Source organism: Atractosteus spatula, chromosome 13, assembly GCF_055471065.1.
Source record: "Atractosteus spatula isolate fAtrSpa1 chromosome 13, fAtrSpa1.hap1, whole genome shotgun sequence".
NCBI lineage: Eukaryota > Metazoa > Chordata > Actinopteri > Semionotiformes > Lepisosteidae > Atractosteus > Atractosteus spatula.
This window is the reverse complement of record NC_142718.1, coordinates 33998505-34018104: the sequence shown is the minus strand read 5'-3', so window position 1 is coordinate 34018104 and position 19600 is coordinate 33998505. Positions and strand designations below refer to the sequence as shown.

The 19600-nt window shown below is 40.0% G+C and overlaps 1 protein-coding gene across 1 annotated transcript in view; it reads right to left on the bottom strand.

Moving 5' to 3' along the window:
- The window catches only part of LOC148822253 (uncharacterized), a 123451-nt gene that overhangs the window by 36328 nt on the left and 67523 nt on the right, over positions 1-19600 (bottom strand). Inside the window, 13 exon segments of the mRNA XM_088930344.1 lie at positions 53-643; positions 1561-2151; positions 3069-3659; positions 4577-5167; positions 6085-6675; positions 9096-9686; positions 10605-11195; positions 13219-13818; positions 14350-14949; positions 15482-16081; positions 16613-17212; positions 17744-18343; positions 18875-19474. Of these exon segments, the coding sequence (XP_088786470.1) occupies positions 53-643; positions 1561-2151; positions 3069-3659; positions 4577-5167; positions 6085-6675; positions 9096-9686; positions 10605-11195; positions 13219-13818; positions 14350-14949; positions 15482-16081; positions 16613-17212; positions 17744-18343; positions 18875-19474 (7737 nt within the window).

The following is a 19600-nucleotide window of genomic DNA, read 5'->3' as shown; positions in this document are numbered from 1 at the left end:
GCCATGCCAAAAGCAGCACATACGGAAATAACTGAAGAAGGTATTCGTTTACCTATGACAGTGGGTCTGATCGCTACAGAAATTTGTGTCAGTGTTGATAGAAGTTGCTGTTGGAAGTCTGGAAGGTCAGAAAACTCTCTGACAGTTAGAGCATAGTTGGGATCATAGGAGATTGTTTGCAGTTCCCGGGTGTCAGCATTCCTGGTTCCAATTCCCAGAGGAACAACCCCAAGGCCCTTCAGAGCCGAGGCAGATCCACCCACATCATCTCTGGACCTTCCCCCCGTCAACAGGATTAACATCTGAGGAACACCTTCAAGACGTCTGCTACCGGCGGATGGTGTAAAGACACTATCCCTCACAAACCGCAGAGCTGCCCCAGTGTTGAGGGGTCTTCCTCCTTTCTGTCTCAGGCCTCTTATGGTATTCATGACATCGTCTTTTGTAGAATAAGTATTCAGATAGAAGTTAGCTGCTGCGTCATTACTGTACTGGATCACAGCCACGCGATCTCTGCTTTCCTCCACATCAAGGTTTTCCACTACTCTACGGACAAAGTCGCGCATTGCTGGGAATCCACTCCTGGAGTCATCAGAACCATCCAAGAGGAACACAATGTCCCTTTGTTTCCCCTCGGTTTCAACTACAAGATAATAAGGAACATCTTTCAAAAAGAAATCTTAAAAAAGGACCATTTTTCAATTTTGCTCAATTCAGAAGAAAACTGACTCTCCTGTAGTTGAATTGTAAATGGTTTTCATACAAGAGTCTCTATGTTAGTGGAACAGAATAAGCACAATACTGACCGTCATAGCAAAGACCATCACAAGAATCCAAACTCAATGTCTCAGTAAAATACTTCACAAGAAAAGAAACTAAACTAAAAACCGTCTCATGAATCATTATTGAATGTTTGAATATAAAAACTTTTTCATACTAGAATCATACAACATTTGAAAAAAGGCACAACTGAAAAGTGAAAGAAATCATTTATGTAAGTGTGTTTTGGGAAATATGCTTAAAATACCTATTTTCAATGTTGCTTAAACGATTGAAAAAAATACTCTTGAAAATCAAGAAAAACAAAAAATGACATATTTTCACAATTTGTAATATAACTGAAAACTCAGGCGCTGTTAAACCAGCATAGAGAAAGAATCACAAAGCATGAAGTCGTATTCCGCGTCTAGTGCCTGCGACATTGCTCAGAGGCAAAGCGTGTAAAACTGTCAAAGTATCAACAGTGGCAGATAACCATAAACCATGCAATCAGAGCCAGGAAGCAGATGGAAAAAAAAACTAAGGAATAAATAAGAAAGAAATGGGAGAAAAATCATCCGATGCAGAAATTCCACATAAGACGTGTTCACATGAACAGAGCAGAAATCTGGAGCAAGGTATATTCATGGTTCCACTTTCTCCAATGAACGGAAAAAGGTTCTAGGAATCAACATGAATAGAAAGAACGAAAGCCACCCAGATTCTATTTCAAATCTGGACCATTATCTGCCATGACAAAAGCAGCATATACAGAAATAACTGAAGAAGGTATTCGTTTACCTATGACAGTGGGTCTGATCGCTACAGAAATTTGTGTCAGTGTTGATAGAAGTTGCTGTTGGATGTCTGGAAGATCAGAAAACTCTTTGACAGTTAGAGCATAGTTGGGATCGTAGGAGATTGTTTGCAGTTCCCGGGTGTCAGCATTCCTGGTTCCAATTCCCAGAGGAACAACCCCAAGGCCCTTCAGAGCCGAGGCAGATCCACCCACATCATCTCTGGACCTTCCCCCCGTCAACAGGATTAACATCTGAGGAACACCTTCAAGACGTCTGCTACCAGCGGATGGTGTAAAGACACTATCCCTCACAAACTGCAGAGCGGCCCCAGTGTTGAGCGGTCTTCCTCCTTTCTGTCTCAGGCCTCTTATAGTATTCATGACATCGTCTTTTGTAGAATATGTATTCAGATAGAAGTTAGCTGCTGCGTCATTACTGTACTGGATCACAGCCACGCGATCTCTGCTTTCCTCCACATCAAGGTTTTCCACTACTCTACGGACAAAGTCGCGCATTGCTGGGAATCCACTCCTGGAGTCATCAGAACCATCCAAGAGGAACACAATGTCCCTTTGTTTCCCCTCGGTTTCAACTACAAGATAATAAGGAACATCTTTCAAAAAGAAATCTTAAAAAAGGACCATTTTTCAAGTTTGCTCAATTCAGAAGAAAACTGACTCTCCTGTAGTTGAATTGTACAGTAAATGGTTTTCATACAAGAGTCTCTATGTTAGTGGAACAGAATAAGCACAATACTGACCGTCATAGCAAAGACCATCACAAGAATCCAAACTCAATGTCTCAGTAAAATACTTCACAAGAAACTAAACTAAAAACCGTCTCATGAATCATTACTGAATGTTTGAATATAAAAACTTTTTCATACTAGAATCATACAACATTTGAAAAAAGGCACAACTGAAAAGTGAAAGAAATCATTTATGTAAGTGTGTTTTGGGAAATATGCTTAAAATACCTATTTTCAATGTCGCTTAAACGATTGAAAGAAATAATCTTGAAAATCAAGAAAAACAAAAAATGACATATTTTCACAATTTGTAATATAACTGAAAACTCAGGCGCTGTTAAACCAGCATAGAGAAAGAATCACAAAGCATGAAGTCGTATTCCGCGTCTAGTGCCTACGACATTGCTCAGAGGCAAAGCGTGTAAAACTGTCAAAGTATCAACAGTGGCAGATAACCATAAACCATGCAATCAGAGCTAGGAAACAGATGGAAAAAAAAACTAAGGAATAAATAAGAAAGAAATGGGAGAAAAATCATCCGATGCAGAAATTCCACATAAGATGTGTTCACATGAACAGAGCAGAAATCTGGAGCAAGGTATATTCATGGTTCCACTTTCTCCAATGAACGGAAAAAGGTTCTAGGAATCAACATGAATAGAAAGAACAAAAGCCACCCAGATTCTACTTCAAATCTGGATCATTATCTGCCATGCCAAAAGCAGCACATACGGAAATAACTGAAGAAGGTATTCGTTTACCTATGACAGTGGGTCTGATCGCTACAGAAATTTGTGTCAGTGTTGATAGAAGTTGCTGTTGGATGTCTGGAAGGTCAGAAAACTCTCTGACAGTTAGAGCATAGTTGGGATCATAGGAGATTGTTTGCAGTTCCCGGGTGTCAGCATTCCTGGTTCCAATTCCCAGAGGAACAACCCCAAGGCCCTTCAGAGCCGAGGCAGATCCACCCACATCATCTCTGGACCTTCCCCCCGTCAACAGGATTAACATCTGAGGAACACCTTCAAGACGTCTGCTACCGGCGGATGGTGTAAAGACACTATCCCTCACAAACTGCAGAGCGGCCCCAGTGTTGAGCGGTCTTCCTCCTTTCTGTCTCAGGCCTCTTATAGTATTCATGACATCGTCTTTTGTAGAATATGTATTCAGATAGAAGTTAGCTGCTGCGTCATTACTGTACTGGATCACAGCCACGCGATCTCTGCTTTCCTCCACATCAAGGTTTTCCACTACTCTACGGACAAAGTCGCGCATTGCTGGGAATCCACTCCTGGAGTCATCAGAACCATCCAAGAGGAACACAATGTCCCTTTGTTTCCCCTCGGTTTCAACTACAAGATAATAAGGAACATCTTTCAAAAAGAAATCTTAAAAAAGGACCATTTTTCAAGTTTGCTCAATTCAGAAGAAAACTGACTCTCCTGTAGTTGAATTGTAAATGGTTTTCATACAAGAGTCTCTATGTTAGTGGAACAGAATAAGCACAATACTGACCGTCATAGCAAAGACCATCACAAGAATCCAAACTCAATGTCTCAGTAAAATACTTCACAAGAAAAGAAACTAAACTAAAAACCGTCTCATGAATCATTATTGAATGTTTGAATATAAAAACTTTTTCATACTAGAATCATACAACATTTGAAAAAAGGCACAACTGAAAAGTGAAAGAAATCATTTATGTAAGTGTGTTTTGGGAAATATGCTTAAAATACCTATTTTCAATGTCGCTTAAACGATTGAAAGAAATAATCTTGAAAATCAAGAAAAACAAAAAATGACATATTTTCACAATTTGTAATATAACTGAAAACTCAGGCGCTGTTAAACCAGCATAGAGAAAGAATCACAAAGCATGAAGTCGTATTCCGCGTCTAGTGCCTGCGACATTGCTCAGAGGCAAAGCGTGTAAAACTGTCAAAGTATCAACAGTGGCAGATAACCATAAACCATGCAATCAGAGCCAGGAAACAGATGGAAAAAAAAACTAAGGAATAAATAAGAAAGAAATGGGAGAAAAATCATCCGATGCAGAAATTCCACATAAGACGTGTTCACATGAACAGAGCAGAAATCTGGAGCAAGGTATATTCATGGTTCCACTTTCTCCAATGAACGGAAAAAGGTTCTAGGAATCAACATGAATAGAAAGAACGAAAGCCACCCAGATTCTACTTCAAATCTGGACCATTATCTGCCATGCCAAAAGCAGCACATACAGAAATAACTGAAGAAGGTATTCGTTTACCTATGACAGTGGGTCTGATCGCTACAGAAATTTGTGTCAGTGTTGATAGAAGTTGCTGTTGGATGTCTGGAAGGTCAGAAAACTCTCTGACAGTTAGAGCATAGTTGGGATCGTAGGAGATTGTTTGCAGTTCCCGGGTGTCAGCATTCCTGGTTCCAATTCCCAGAGGAACAACCCCAAGGCCCTTCAGAGCCGAGGCAGATCCACCCACATCATCTCTGGACCTTCCCCCCGTCAACAGGATTAACATCTGAGGAACACCTTCAAGACGTCTGCTACCGGCGGATGGTGTAAAGACACTATCCCTCACAAACTGCAGAGCTGCCCCAGTGTTGAGGGGTCTTCCTCCTTTCTGTCTCAGGCCTCTTATAGTATTCATGACATCGTCTTTTGTAGAATAAGTATTCAGATAGAAGTTAGCTGCTGCGTCATTACTGTACTGGATCACAGCCACGCGATCTCTGCTTTCCTCCACATCAAGGTTTTCCACTACTCTACGGACAAAGTCGCGCATTGCTGGGAATCCACTCCTGGAGTCATCAGAACCATCCAAGAGGAACACAATGTCCCTTTGTTTCCCCTCGGTTTCAACTACAAGATAATAAGAAACATCTTTCAAAAAGAAATCTTAAAAAAGGACCATTTTTCAAGTTTGCTCAATTCAGAAGAAAACTGACTCTCCTGTAGTTGAATTGTACAGTAAATGGTTTTCATACAAGAGTCTCCATGTTAGTGGAACAGAATAAGCACAATACTGACCGTCATAGCAAAGACCATCACAGGAATCCAAATTCAATGTTTCAGTAAAATACTTCACAAGAAACTAAACTAAAAACCGTCTCATGAATCATTACTGAATGTTTGAATATAAAAACTTTTTCATACTAGAATCATACAACATTTGAAAAAAGGCACAACTGAAAAGTGAAAGAAATCATTTATGTAAGTGTGTTTTGGGAAATATGCTTAAAATACCTATTTTCAATGTCGCTTAAACGATTGAAAGAAATAATCTTGAAAATCAAGAAAAACAAAAAATGACATATTTTCACAATTTGTAATATAACTGAAAACTCAGGCGCTGTTAAACCAGCATAGAGAAAGAATCACAAAGCATGAAGTCGTATTCCGCGTCTAGTGCCTACGACATTGCTCAGAGGCAAAGCGTGTAAAACTGTCAAAGTATCAACAGTGGCAGATAACCATAAACCATGCAATCAGAGCCAGGAAACAGATGGAAAAAAAAACTAAGGAATAAATAAGAAAGAAATGGGAGAAAAATTATCCGATGCAGAAATTCCACATAAGATGTGTTCACATGAACAGAGCAGAAATCTGGAGCAAGGTATATTCATGGTTCCACTTTCTCCAATGAACGGAAAAAGGTTCTAGGAATCAACATGAATAGAAAGAACGAAAGCCACCCAGATTCTACTTCAAATCTGGACCATTATCTGCCATGCCAAAAGCAGCACATACAGAAATAACTGAAGAAGGTATTCGTTTACCTATGACAGTGGGTCTGATCGCTACAGAAATTTGTGTCAGTGTTGATAGAAGTTGCTGTTGGATGTCTGGAAGGTCAGAAAACTCTCTGACAGTTAGAGCATAGTTGGGATCATAGGAGATTGTTTGCAGTTCCCGGGTGTCAGCATTCCTGGTTCCAATTCCCAGAGGAACAACCCCAAGGCCCTTCAGAGCCGAGGCAGATCCACCCACATCATCTCTGGACCTTCCCCCCGTCAACAGGATTAACATCTGAGGAACACCTTCAAGACGTCTGCTACCGGCGGATGGTGTAAAGACACTATCCCTCACAAACCGCAGAGCTGCCCCAGTGTTGAGGGGTCTTCCTCCTTTCTGTCTCAGGCCTCTTATGGTATTCATGACATCGTCTTTTGTAGAATAAGTATTCAGATAGAAGTTAGCTGCTGCGTCATTACTGTACTGGATCACAGCCACGCGATCTCTGCTTTCCTCCACATCAAGGTTTTCCACTACTCTACGGACAAAGTCGCGCATTGCTGGGAATCCACTCCTGGAGTCATCAGAACCATCCAAGAGGAACACAATGTCCCTTTGTTTCCCCTCGGTTTCAACTACAAGATAATAAGGAACATCTTTCAAAAAGAAATCTTAAAAAAGGACCATTTTTCAAGTTTGCTCAATTCAGAAGAAAACTGACTCTCCTGTAGTTGAATTGTAAATGGTTTTCATACAAGAGTCTCTATGTTAGTGGAACAGAATAAGCACAATACTGACCGTCATAGCAAAGACCATCACAAGAATCCAAACTCAATGTCTCAGTAAAATACTTCACAAGAAACTAAACTAAAAACCGTCTCATGAATCATTATTGAATGTTTGAATATAAAAACTTTTTCATACTAGAATCATACAACATTTGAAAAAAGGCACAACTGAAAAGTGAAAGAAATCATTTATGTAAGTGTGTTTTGGGAAATATGCTTAAAATACCTATTTTCAATGTCGCTTAAACGATTGAAAGAAATAATCTTGAAAATCAAGAAAAACAAAAAATGACATATTTTCACAATTTGTAATATAACTGAAAACTCAGGCGCTGTTAAACCAGCATAGAGAAAGAATCACAAAGCATGAAGTCGTATTCCGCGTCTAGTGCCTACGACATTGCTCAGAGGCAAAGCGTGTAAAACTGTCAAAGTATCAACAGTGGCAGATAACCATAAACCATGCAATCAGAGCCAGGAAACAGATGGAAAAAAAAACTAAGGAATAAATAAGAAAGAAATGGGAGAAAAATCATCCGATGCAGAAATTCCACATAAGACGTGTTCACATGAACAGAGCAGAAATCTAGAGCAAGGTATATTCATGGTTCCACTTTCTCCAATGAACGGAAAAAGGTTCTAGGAATCAACATGAATAGAAAGAACGAAAGCCACCCAGATTCTACTTCAAATCTGGACCATTATCTGCCATGCCAAAAGCAGCACATACAGAAATAACTGAAGAAGGTATTCGTTTACCTATGACAGTGGGTCTGATCGCTACAGAAATTTGTGTCAGTGTTGATAGAAGTTGCTGTTGGATGTCTGGAAGGTCAGAAAACTCTCTGACAGTTAGAGCATAGTTGGGATCATAGGAGATTGTTTGCAGTTCCCGGGTGTCAGCATTCCTGGTTCCAATTCCCAGAGGAACAACCCCAAGGCCCTTCAGAGCCGAGGCAGATCCACCCACATCATCTCTGGACCTTCCCCCCGTCAACAGGATTAACATCTGAGGAACACCTTCAAGACGTCTGCTACCGGCGGATGGTGTAAAGACACTATCCCTCACAAACCGCAGAGCTGCCCCAGTGTTGAGGGGTCTTCCTCCTTTCTGTCTCAGGCCTCTTATGGTATTCATGACATTGTCTTTTGTAGAATAAGTATTCAGATAGAAGTTAGCTGCTGCGTCATTACTGTACTGGATCACAGCCACGCGATCTCTGCTTTCCTCCACATCAAGGTTTTCCACTACTCTACGGACAAAGTCGCGCATTGCTGGGAATCCACTCCTGGAGTCATCAGAACCATCCAAGAGGAACACAATGTCCCTTTGTTTCCCCTCGGTTTCAACTACAAGATAATAAGGAACATCTTTCAAAAAGAAATCTTAAAAAAGGACCATTTTTCAATTTTGCTCAATTCAGAAGAAAACTGACTCTCCTGTAGTTGAATTGTAAATGGTTTTCATACAAGAGTCTCTATGTAAGTGGAACAGAATAAGCACAATACTGACCGTCATAGCAAAGACCATCACAAGAATCCAAACTCAATGTCTCAGTAAAATACTTCACAAGAAAAGAAACTAAACTAAAAACCGTCTCATGAATCATTATTGAATGTTTGAATATAAAAACTTTTTCATACTAGAATCATACAACATTTGAAAAAAGGCACAACTGAAAAGTGAAAGAAATCATTTATGTAAGTGTGTTTTGGGAAATATGCTTAAAATACCTATTTTCAATGTCGCTTAAACGATTGAAAGAAATAATCTTGAAAATCAAGAAAAACAAAAAATGACATATTTTCACAATTTGTAATATAACTGAAAACTCAGGCGCTGTTAAACCAGCATAGAGAAAGAATCACAAAGCATGAAGTCGTATTCCGCGTCTAGTGCCTGCGACATTGCTCAGAGGCAAAGCGTGTAAAACTGTCAAAGTATCAACAGTGGCAGATAACCATAAACCATGCAATCAGAGCCAGGAAACAGATGGAAAAAAAAACTAAGGAATAAATAAGAAAGAAATGGGAGAAAAATCATCCGATGCAGAAATTCCACATAAGATGTGTTCACATGAACAGAGCAGAAATCTGGAGCAAGGTATATTCATGGTTCCACTTTCTCCAATGAACGGAAAAAGGTTCTAGGAATCAACATGAATAGAAAGAACGAAAGCCACCCAGATTCTACTTCAAATCTGGACCATTATCTGCCATGCCAAAAGCAGCACATACAGAAATAACTGAAGAAGGTATTCGTTTACCTATGACAGTGGGTCTGATCGCTACAGAAATTTGTGTCAGTGTTGATAGAAGTTGCTGTTGGATGTCTGGAAGGTCAGAAAACTCTCTGACAGTTAGAGCATAGTTGGGATCGTAGGAGATTGTTTGCAGTTCCCGGGTGTCAGCATTCCTGGTTCCAATTCCCAGAGGAACAACCCCAAGGCCCTTCAGAGCCGAGGCAGATCCACCCACATCATCTCTGGACCTTCCCCCCGTCAACAGGATTAACATCTGAGGAACACCTTCAAGACGTCTGCTACCGGCGGATGGTGTAAAGACACTATCCCTCACAAACTGCAGAGCGGCCCCAGTGTTGAGCGGTCTTCCTCCTTTCTGTCTCAGGCCTCTTATAGTATTCATGACATCGTCTTTTGTAGAATATGTATTCAGATAGAAGTTAGCTGCTGCGTCATTACTGTACTGGATCACAGCCACGCGATCTCTGCTTTCCTCCACATCAAGGTTTTCCACTACTCTACGGACAAAGTCGCGCATTGCTGGGAATCCACTCCTGGAGTCATCAGAACCATCCAAGAGGAACACAATGTCCCTTTGTTTCCCCTCGGTTTCAACTACAAGATAATAAGGAACATCTTTCAAAAAGAAATCTTAAAAAAGGACCATTTTTCAAGTTTGCTCAATTCAGAAGAAAACTGACTCTCCTGTAGTTGAATTGTACAGTAAATGGTTTTCATACAAGAGTCTCCATGTTAGTGGAACAGAATAAGCACAATACTGACCGTCATAGCAAAGACCATCACAGGAATCCAAATTCAATGTTTCAGTAAAATACTTCACAAGAAACTAAACTAAAAACCGTCTCATGAATCATTACTGAATGTTTGAATATAAAAACTTTTTCATACTAGAATCATACAACATTTGAAAAAAGGCACAACTGAAAAGTGAAAGAAATCATTTATGTAAGTGTGTTTTGGGAAATATGCTTAAAATACCTATTTTCAATGTCGCTTAAACGATTGAAAGAAATAATCTTGAAAATCAAGAAAAACAAAAAATGACATATTTTCACAATTTGTAATATAACTGAAAACTCAGGCGCTGTTAAACCAGCATAGAGAAAGAATCACAAAGCATGAAGTCGTATTCCGCATCTAGTGCCTGCGACATTGCTCAGAGGCAAAGCGTGTAAAACTGTCAAAGTATCAACAGTGGCAGATAACCATAAACCATGCAATCAGAGCCAGGAAACAGATGGAAAAAAAAAACTAAGGAATAAATAAGAAAGAAATGGGAGAAAAATCATCCGATGCAGAAATTCCACATAAGACGTGTTCACATGAACAGAGCAGAAATCTGGAGCAAGGTATATTCATGGTTCCACTTTCTCCAATGAACGGAAAAAGGTTCTAGGAATCAACATGAATAGAAAGAACGAAAGCCACCCAGATTCTACTTCAAATCTGGACCATTATCTGCCATGCCAAAAGCAGCACATACAGAAATAACTGAAGAAGGTATTCGTTTACCTATGACAGTGGGTCTGATCGCTACAGAAATTTGTGTCAGTGTTGATAGAAGTTGCTGTTGGATGTCTGGAAGGTCAGAAAACTCTCTGACAGTTAGAGCATAGTTGGGATCGTAGGAGATTGTTTGCAGTTCCCGGGTGTCAGCATTCCTGGTTCCAATTCCCAGAGGAACAACCCCAAGGCCCTTCAGAGCCGAGGCAGATCCACCCACATCATCTCTGGACCTTCCCCCCGTCAACAGGATTAACATCTGAGGAACACCTTCAAGACGTCTGCTACCGGCGGATGGTGTAAAGACACTATCCCTCACAAACCGCAGAGCTGCCCCAGTGTTGAGGGGTCTTCCTCCTTTCTGTCTCAGGCCTCTTATGGTATTCATGACATCGTCTTTTGTAGAATATGTATTCAGATAGAAGTTAGCTGCTGCGTCATTACTGTACTGGATCACAGCCACGCGATCTCTGCTTTCCTCCACATCAAGGTTTTCCACTACTCTAAGAACAAAGTCGCGCATTGCTGGGAATCCACCCCTGGAGTCATCAGAACCATCCAAGAGGAACACAATATCCCTCTGTTTCCCCTCGGTTTCAACTACAAGATAATAAGAAAAATCTTAAAAAAGAGAAAAGGTGCTCGATTTTAAAAGGTACTGAATAATATTTGTAACAAGAAATATTATGAAATATAATTGAATGTACCATTCAATTAGGATAGTATATTTAAATTAGCAGTGTTTTCTAATGCTGTATTATGCAATTATATTTAAATAGATTATTATTGTATAAAATAATTCAGGTTCATAATGTGCAATATCATTTAAAAAGAAAAAAACGTTATTCAGAAGAGCTTTGATGCTACTTTGCCTTCAGTTTCACATTAAACTTCACAGAAAATGCAGATTGCATTTATATGTACATTTTAAAGTAAACTACAAATTCAAAATGATATCATATTAAAATTATCCATGGTTAAAATCATATTATAATAAGACAATACTTTAAACACATCAATTTAAGTTATGCATGCACAGTGTAGTATTTTTTATAAAAATAAATCTACTGTACAGGTATGTATAGAATACAGAAGCAGCCTGCTGCTAATATTGGGTTGGTGACAAGAATTTTATTAATTTATAGAACTTTATGCAAAACGTTGATGTAATTTATCTATTAAAAACACAGTAAAAATAACCAAAAGAGATACTTAGAATTGTTTAGCCAGATCAGTAAAGGCCAAGGATGAGTAAAGAAAATCTAGAATTTGAATGATATTAGCTTCTCTATGAAACTGGTCAAATATCTCTTGGAAAGAATAAATTGAAATTTTCTGCATATTTTGATGATTATAAAATGTATGTAAGAATAGAACATGCATAATCAGAAGTACAAATGAATTCCACACAAAATAACCTCTCTTGTATGTTTCACAGTTAGATTTTGATAACATAGGCACATTTAACACAGTTTCTGTCACGGATGTCGCAAGGCATGCCGTGGAAAGGCCAGGAGAGCAATAAAGACCCTATGCTTAGCGGCAAAATGGGGGGTTAGCCCAAGCTCAGGAGGCCAGACGACGTCAGGTAGAAACCTATGCCCTCAGGCCGCGGAGGAGACGACCTGGAACTAGACAGGACTCAAGCAACCAAACTCTCAATGCTGAGCCAGGAGCAAAGGGTGACCCAGAAATATATAGCCCCACAAAAAGTCACATGAGAAGGACAAGAAGAGCACAGGAAAACAAGGAACAAGACAGAGTAGGAACGCACTCTAGCTGTAGAGGGCGTGACAGTTTCATGAGATCTAAACTTAACACGTTACAAGAAAACAATAATGAAATATGGATCAAAACAAAATACTATAACAATTGTACTGTATATAAAACAGAGCAAAAGTAAAGTCTTTACATTTTGTCTTAGAAATGGAGCAATGTTAATGATACTCCAACCTACAGTCAATGTATTGATGTAAGGAATGTAAGATGTCAGGAACTTTCTTATTCACGTATTGTATCACAGTGAATCACTGTTGTAAATATGTTATAATTGTGATAAAACAATAATAAATCAAAATGTTAATACAAATGATAATTTCAAAATAAAATGGATATTTTAACTCTATTTTGCAAACCACAATAACTATTAATAATTTAAAATATGCAAAACCTGAGGGGAAAAGATTCCAATAAAACCGCAAAATGAATTCAAATAATTAAAACAAATTTGAGACCAATCAAAACAAATTTTGTGCCATATGAAGTTGGTTGTAATGGTGTTATGCCAATTATAACAGTATTAACAGGTGAAAGAACTTGCTCTTAGAGCGCTGGGAGGTTAGCGAATTCAGACACTGAAAGAGCATAACTAGGATCGTAGACTGAGCAACAAACGACGAAAAACTACAAAGAACAGAATACTGACTTGAAGCCATCTCACAGAAAAGGACACGGAGAGAGCCTGAACAAAACAAGAGGAGTGAACGTTAAACTACTGTACGCTCCAAGTACCTTCACAGAATGCTTTATCAAATTTATATTGGGAAATTTAAAAAAATCACTCATTATAGCAGTACTTGTACAACTAGCAAAACATATTTCTCTATACTTCTACTTTTCTTACCCATCACAGTTGGTGTTCCTGGTGTGATCTCAACAACTACGGTATTAACAGATGAAAGAAGTTGCTCTTGGACTGCTGGGAGGTCAGAGAATTCAGACACTGAAAGAGCATAACTAGGATCGTAGGTAATCTTTTGCAATTCTCTGCTATCAGAGCTCCTCGTTCCAATTGCAAAGATCAACACTCCAAGTTCCTTCAGGGCTGCAGCTGGTGCTTCAACGCTGTCACTAGATCTTCCACCAGCCAGCACAACAACAATCTGAGGGACACCCTCAGGACGTCTGCTGCCGGCAGATGCAGTAAACACACTATCCTTCACAAACTGAAGGGCTGCCCCGGTGTTCAGTGGCCTTCCCCCTTTGTGTCTAAGGCCTTTCACACTGTTAATCACATCCTCCTTTGTTGAGTATGTATTTAGATAGAAGTTAGCTGCTGGATCATTACTGTATTGGACTACAGCAACCCGATCTTTGTTTTCATCAACTTGGAGCTTTTCCACCACTCTCTGAACAAAGTTCCGCATTGCTGGGAATCCATTTCTAGTGTAATCAGAGCCATCCAGCAGAAACACAACATCCCTTCTGACGGCATCGCCCTCAACTGTGAAATGTTCCGAGTGAAAAACAACGTCAAAACACAGAATTTGGGTTGTTCTACTGCATCAGTTATTTGGCACCATCAAGTGCTGCAAATGACATTCAGAAAAGACATGCATAAAACATCTACTGGAATAACAAACCAATTTTGATACTGGAACCCACATGAAGAGACCATCAAATTTGCAATATATCATTGTCGTCTAGAATAATTAGACTGCACTGATATTTTGGTCTAAATTAAAAGATTCAGAATATTTTCACCAAGTGGAAAAAGAACAACTCCATGTAGATTGAGCAACAAACAACAAGAAACTACAAAGAACAGAATACTGACTTAAAGCCATCTCACAGAAAAGGACACTGAGAGAGCCTGAACAAAACAAGAGGAGTGAACGTTAAACTATTGTACGCTCCAAGTACCTTCACAGAATGCTTTATCAAATTTATATTGGGAAATTTAAAAAATTCACTCCTTATTGCAGTAGTTGTACAACAAGCATCACATATTTCTCTATACTTCTACTTTTCTTACCCAACACAGTTGGTGTTCCTGGTGTGATCTCAACAACTATGGTATTAACAGATGAAAGAAGTTGCTCTTGGACTGCTGGAAGGTCAGAGAATTCAGACACTGAAAGAGCATAACTAGGATCGTAGGTAATCTTTTGCAATTCTCTACTATCAGAGCTCCTCGTTCCAATTGCAAAGATCAACACTCCAAGTTCCTTCAGGGCTGCAGCTGGTGCTTCAACGCTGTCACTAGATCTTCCACCAGCCAGCACAACAACAATCTGAGGGACACCCTCAGGACGTCTGCTGCCGGCAGATGCAGTAAAGACTCTGTCCTTAACAAACTGAAGGGCTGCCCCGGTGTTCAGTGGCCTTCCCCCTTTGTGTCTAAGGCCTTTCACACTGTTAATCACATCCTCCTTTGTTGAGTATGTATTTAGATAGAAGTTAGCTGCTGGATCATTACTGTATTGGACTACAGCAACCCGATCTTTGTTTTCATCAACTCGGAGCTTCTCCACCACTCTCTGAACAAAGTCCCGCATTGCTGGGAATCCATTTCTAGTGTTATCAGAGCCATCCAGCAGAAACACAACATCCCTTCTGACGGCATCGCCCTCAACTGTGAAATGTTCAGAGTAAAAAACAACGTCAAAACACAGAATTTGGGTTGTTCTACTGCATCAGTTATTTGGCACCATCAAGTGTTGCAAATGACATTCAGAAAAGAAATGCATAAAACATCTACTGGAATAACACACCAAGATTGATACTGGAACCCACATGAAGAGACCATTAAATTTGCAATAAATCATTGTCGCCTAGAATAATTAGACTGCACTAATATTTTGGTCTGAATTAAAAGATTCAGAATATTTTCACCAAGTGGAAAAAGAACAACTCCATGTAGACTGTGCAACAAACGACAAGAAACTACAAAGAACAGAATACTGACTTGAAGCCATCTCACAGAAAAGGACACTGAGAGAGCCTGAACAAAACAAGAGGAGTGAACGTTAAACTAATGTACGCTCCAAGTATCTTCACAGAATGCTTTATCAAATTTATATTGGGAAATTTAAAAAAAATCACTCCTTATTGCAGTAGTTGTACAACAAGCAACACATATGTCTCTATACTTCTACTTTTCTTACCCAACACAGTTGGTGTTCCTGGTGTGATCTCAACAACTATGGTATTAAGAGATGAAAGAAGTTGCTCTTGGACTGCTGGGAGGTCAGAGAATTCAGACACTGAAAGAGCATAACTAGGATCGTAGGTAATCTTTTGCAATTCTCTGCTATCAGAGCTCCTCGTTCCAATTGCAAAGATCAACACTCCAAGTTCCTTCAGGGCTGCAGCTGGTGCTTCAACGCTGTCACTAGATCTTCCACCAGCCAGCACAACAACAATCTGAGGAACACCCTCAGGACGTCTGCTGCCGGCAGATGCAGTAAAGACTCTGTCCTTCACAAACTGAAGGGCTGCCCCGGTGTTCAGTGGCCTTCCCCCTTTGTGTCTAAGGCCTTTCACACTGTTAATCACATCCTCCTTTGTTGAGTATGTATTTAGATAGAAGTTAGCTGCTGGATCATTACTGTATTGGACTACAGCAACCCGATCTTTGTTTTCATCAACTTGGAGCTTTTCCACCACTCTCTGAACAAAGTCCCGCATTGCTGGGAATCCATTTCTAGTGTAATCAGAGCCATCCAGCAGAAACACAACATCCCTTCTGACGGCATCGCCCTCAACTGTGAAATGTTCAGAGTGAAAAACAACGTCAAAACACAGAATTTGGGTTGTTCTACTGCATCAGTTATTTGGCACCATCAAGTGCTGCAAATGACATTCAGAAAAGACATGCATAAAACATCTACTGGAATAACAAACCAATTTTGATACTGGAACCCACATGAAGAGACCATCAAATTTGCAATATATCATTGTCGTCTAGAATAATTAGACTGCACTGATATTTTGGTCTAAATTAAAAGATTCAGAATATTTTCACCAAGTGGAAAAAGAACAACTCCATGTAGATTGAGCAACAAACAACAAGAAACTACAAAGAACAGAATACTGACTTGAAGCCATCTCACAGAAAAGGACACTGAGAGAGCCTGAACAAAACAAGAGGAGTGAACGTTAAACTATTGTACGCTCCAAGTACCTTCACAGAATGCTTTATCAAATTTATATTGGGAAATTTAAAAAATTCACTCCTTATTGCAGTAGTTGTACAACAAGCATCACATATTTCTCTATACTTCTACTTTTCTTACCCAACACAGTTGGTGTTCCTGGTGTGATCTCAACAACTACGGTATTAACAGATGAAAGAAGTTGCTCTTGGACTGCTGGGAGGTCAGAGAATTCAGACACTGAAAGAGCATAACTAGGATCGTAGGTAATCTTTTGCAATTCTCTGCTATCAGAGCTCCTCGTTCCAATTGCAAAGATCAACACTCCAAGTTCCTTCAGGGCTGCAGCTGGTGCTTCAACGCTGTCACTAGATCTTCCACCAGCCAGCACAACAACAATCTGAGGGACACCCTCAGGACGTCTGCTGCCAGCAGATGCAGTAAACACACTGTCCTTAACAAACTGAAGGGCTGCCCCGGTGTTCAGTGGCCTTCCCCCTTTGTGTCTAAGGCCTTTCACACTGTTAATCACATCCTCCTTTGTTGAGTATGTATTTAGATAGAAGTTAGCTGCTGGATCATTACTGTATTGGACTACAGCAACCCGATCTTTGTTTTCATCAACTCGGAGCTTCTCCACCACTCTCTGAACAAAGTCCCGCATTGCTGGGAATCCATTTCTAGTGTAATCAGAGCCATCCAGCAGAAACACAACATCCCTTCTGACGGCATCGCCCTCAACTGTGAAATGTTCAGAGTGAAAAACAACGTCAAAACACAGAATTTGGGTTGTTCTACTGCATCAGTTATTTGGCACCATCAAGTGCTGCAAATAACATTCAGAAAAGACATGCATAAAACATCTACTGGAATAACAAACCAATTTTGATACTGGAACCCACATGAAGAGACCATCAAATTTGCAATATATCATTGTCGTCTAGAATAATTAGACTGCACTGATATTTTGGTCTGAATGAAAAGATTCAGAATATTTTCACCGAGTGGAAAAAGAACAACTCCATGTAGATTGAGCAACAAACAACAAGAAACTACAAAGAACAGAATACTGACTTGAAGCCATCTCACAGAAAAGGACACTGAGAAAGCCTGAACAAAACAAGAGGAGTGAGCGTTAAACTACCGGACGCTCCAAGTACCTTCACAGAATGCTTTATCAAATTTATGTTGGGAAATTTCAAAAAATCACTCTTTATAGCAGTACTTGTACAACTAGCAACACATATTTCTCTATACTTCTACTTTTCTTACCCAACACAGTTGGTGTTCCTGGTGTGATCTCAACAACTACGGTATTAAGAGATGAAAGAAGTTGCTCTTGGACTGCTGGGAGGTCAGAGAATTCAGACACTGAAAGTGCATAACTAGGATCGTAGGTAATCTTTTGCAATTCTCTGCTATCAGAGCTCCTCGTTCCAATTGCAAAGATCAACACTCCAAGTTCCTTCAGGGCTGCAGCTGGTGCTTCAACGCTGTCAGAAGATCTTCCACCAGCCAGCACAACAACAATCTGCGGGACACCCTCAGGACGTCTGCTGCCGGCAGATGCAGTAAAGACTGTGTCCTTCACAAACTGAAGGGCTGCCCCGGTGTTCAGTGGCCTTCCCCCTTTGTGTCTAAGGCCTTTCACACTGTTAATCACATCCTCCTTTGTTGAGTATGTATTTAGATAGAAGTTAGCTGCTGGATCATTACTGTATTGGACTACAGCAACCCGATCTTTGTTTTCATCAACTCGGAGCTTCTCCACCACTCTCTGAACAAAGTCCCGCATTGCTGGGAATCCATTTCTAGTGTAATCAGAGCCATCCAGCAGAAACACAACATCCCTTCTGACGGCATCGCCCTCAACTGTGAAATGTTCAGAGTGAAAAACAACGTCAAAACACAGAATTTGGGTTGTTCTACTGCATCAGTTATTTGGCACCATCAAGTGCAGCAAATGACATTCAGAAAAGACATGCATAAAACATCTACTGGAATAACAAACCAATTTTGATACTGGAACCCACATGAAGAGACCATCAAATTTGCAATATATCATTGTCGTCTAGAATAATTAGACTGCACTGATATTTTGGTCTGAATGAAAAGATTCAGAATATTTTCACCAAGTGGAAAAAGAACAACTCCATGTAGATTGAGCAACAAACGACAAGAAACTACAAAGAACAGAATACTGACTTGAAGCCATCTCACAGAAAAGGACACTGAGAGAGCCTGAACAAAACAAGAGGAGTGAACGTTAAACTATTGTACGCTCCAAGTACCTTCACAGAATGCTTTATCAAATTTATATTGGGAAATTTAAAAAATTCACTCCTTATTGCAGTAGTTGTACAACAAGCATCACATATTTCTCTATACTTCTACTTTTCTTACCCAACACAGTTGGTGTTCCTGGTGTGATCTCAACAACTACGGTATTAACAGATGAAAGAAGTTGCTCTTGGACTGCTGGGAGGTCAGAGAATTCAGACACTGAAAGAGCATAACTAGGATCGTAGGTAATCTTTTGCAATTCTCTGCTATCAGAGCTCCTCGTTCCAATTGCAAAGATCAACACTCCAAGTTCCTTCAGGGCTGCAGCTGGTGCTTCAACGCTGTCAGAAGATCTTCCACCAGCCAGCACAACAACAATCTGCGGGACACCCTCAGGACGTCTGCTGCCGGCAGATGCAGTAAAGACTGTGTCCTTCACAAACTGAAGGGCTGCCCCGGTGTTCAGTGGCCTTCCCCCTTTGTGTCTAAGGCCTTTCACACTGTTAATCACATCCTCCTTTGTTGAGTATGTATTTAGATAGAAGTTAGCTGCTGGATCATTACTGTATTGGACTACAGCAACCCGATCTTTGTTTTCATCAACTCGGAGCTTCTCCACCACTCTCTGAACAAAGTCCCGCATTGCTGGGAATCCATTTCTAGTGTAATCAGAGCCATCCAGCAGAAACACAACATCCCTTCTGACGGCATCGCCCTCAACTGTGAAATGTTCAGAGTGAAAAACAACGTCAAAACACAGAATTTGGGTTGTTCTACTGCATCAGTTATTTGGCACCATCAAGTGCTGCAAATAACATTCAGAAAAGACATGCATAAAACATCTAC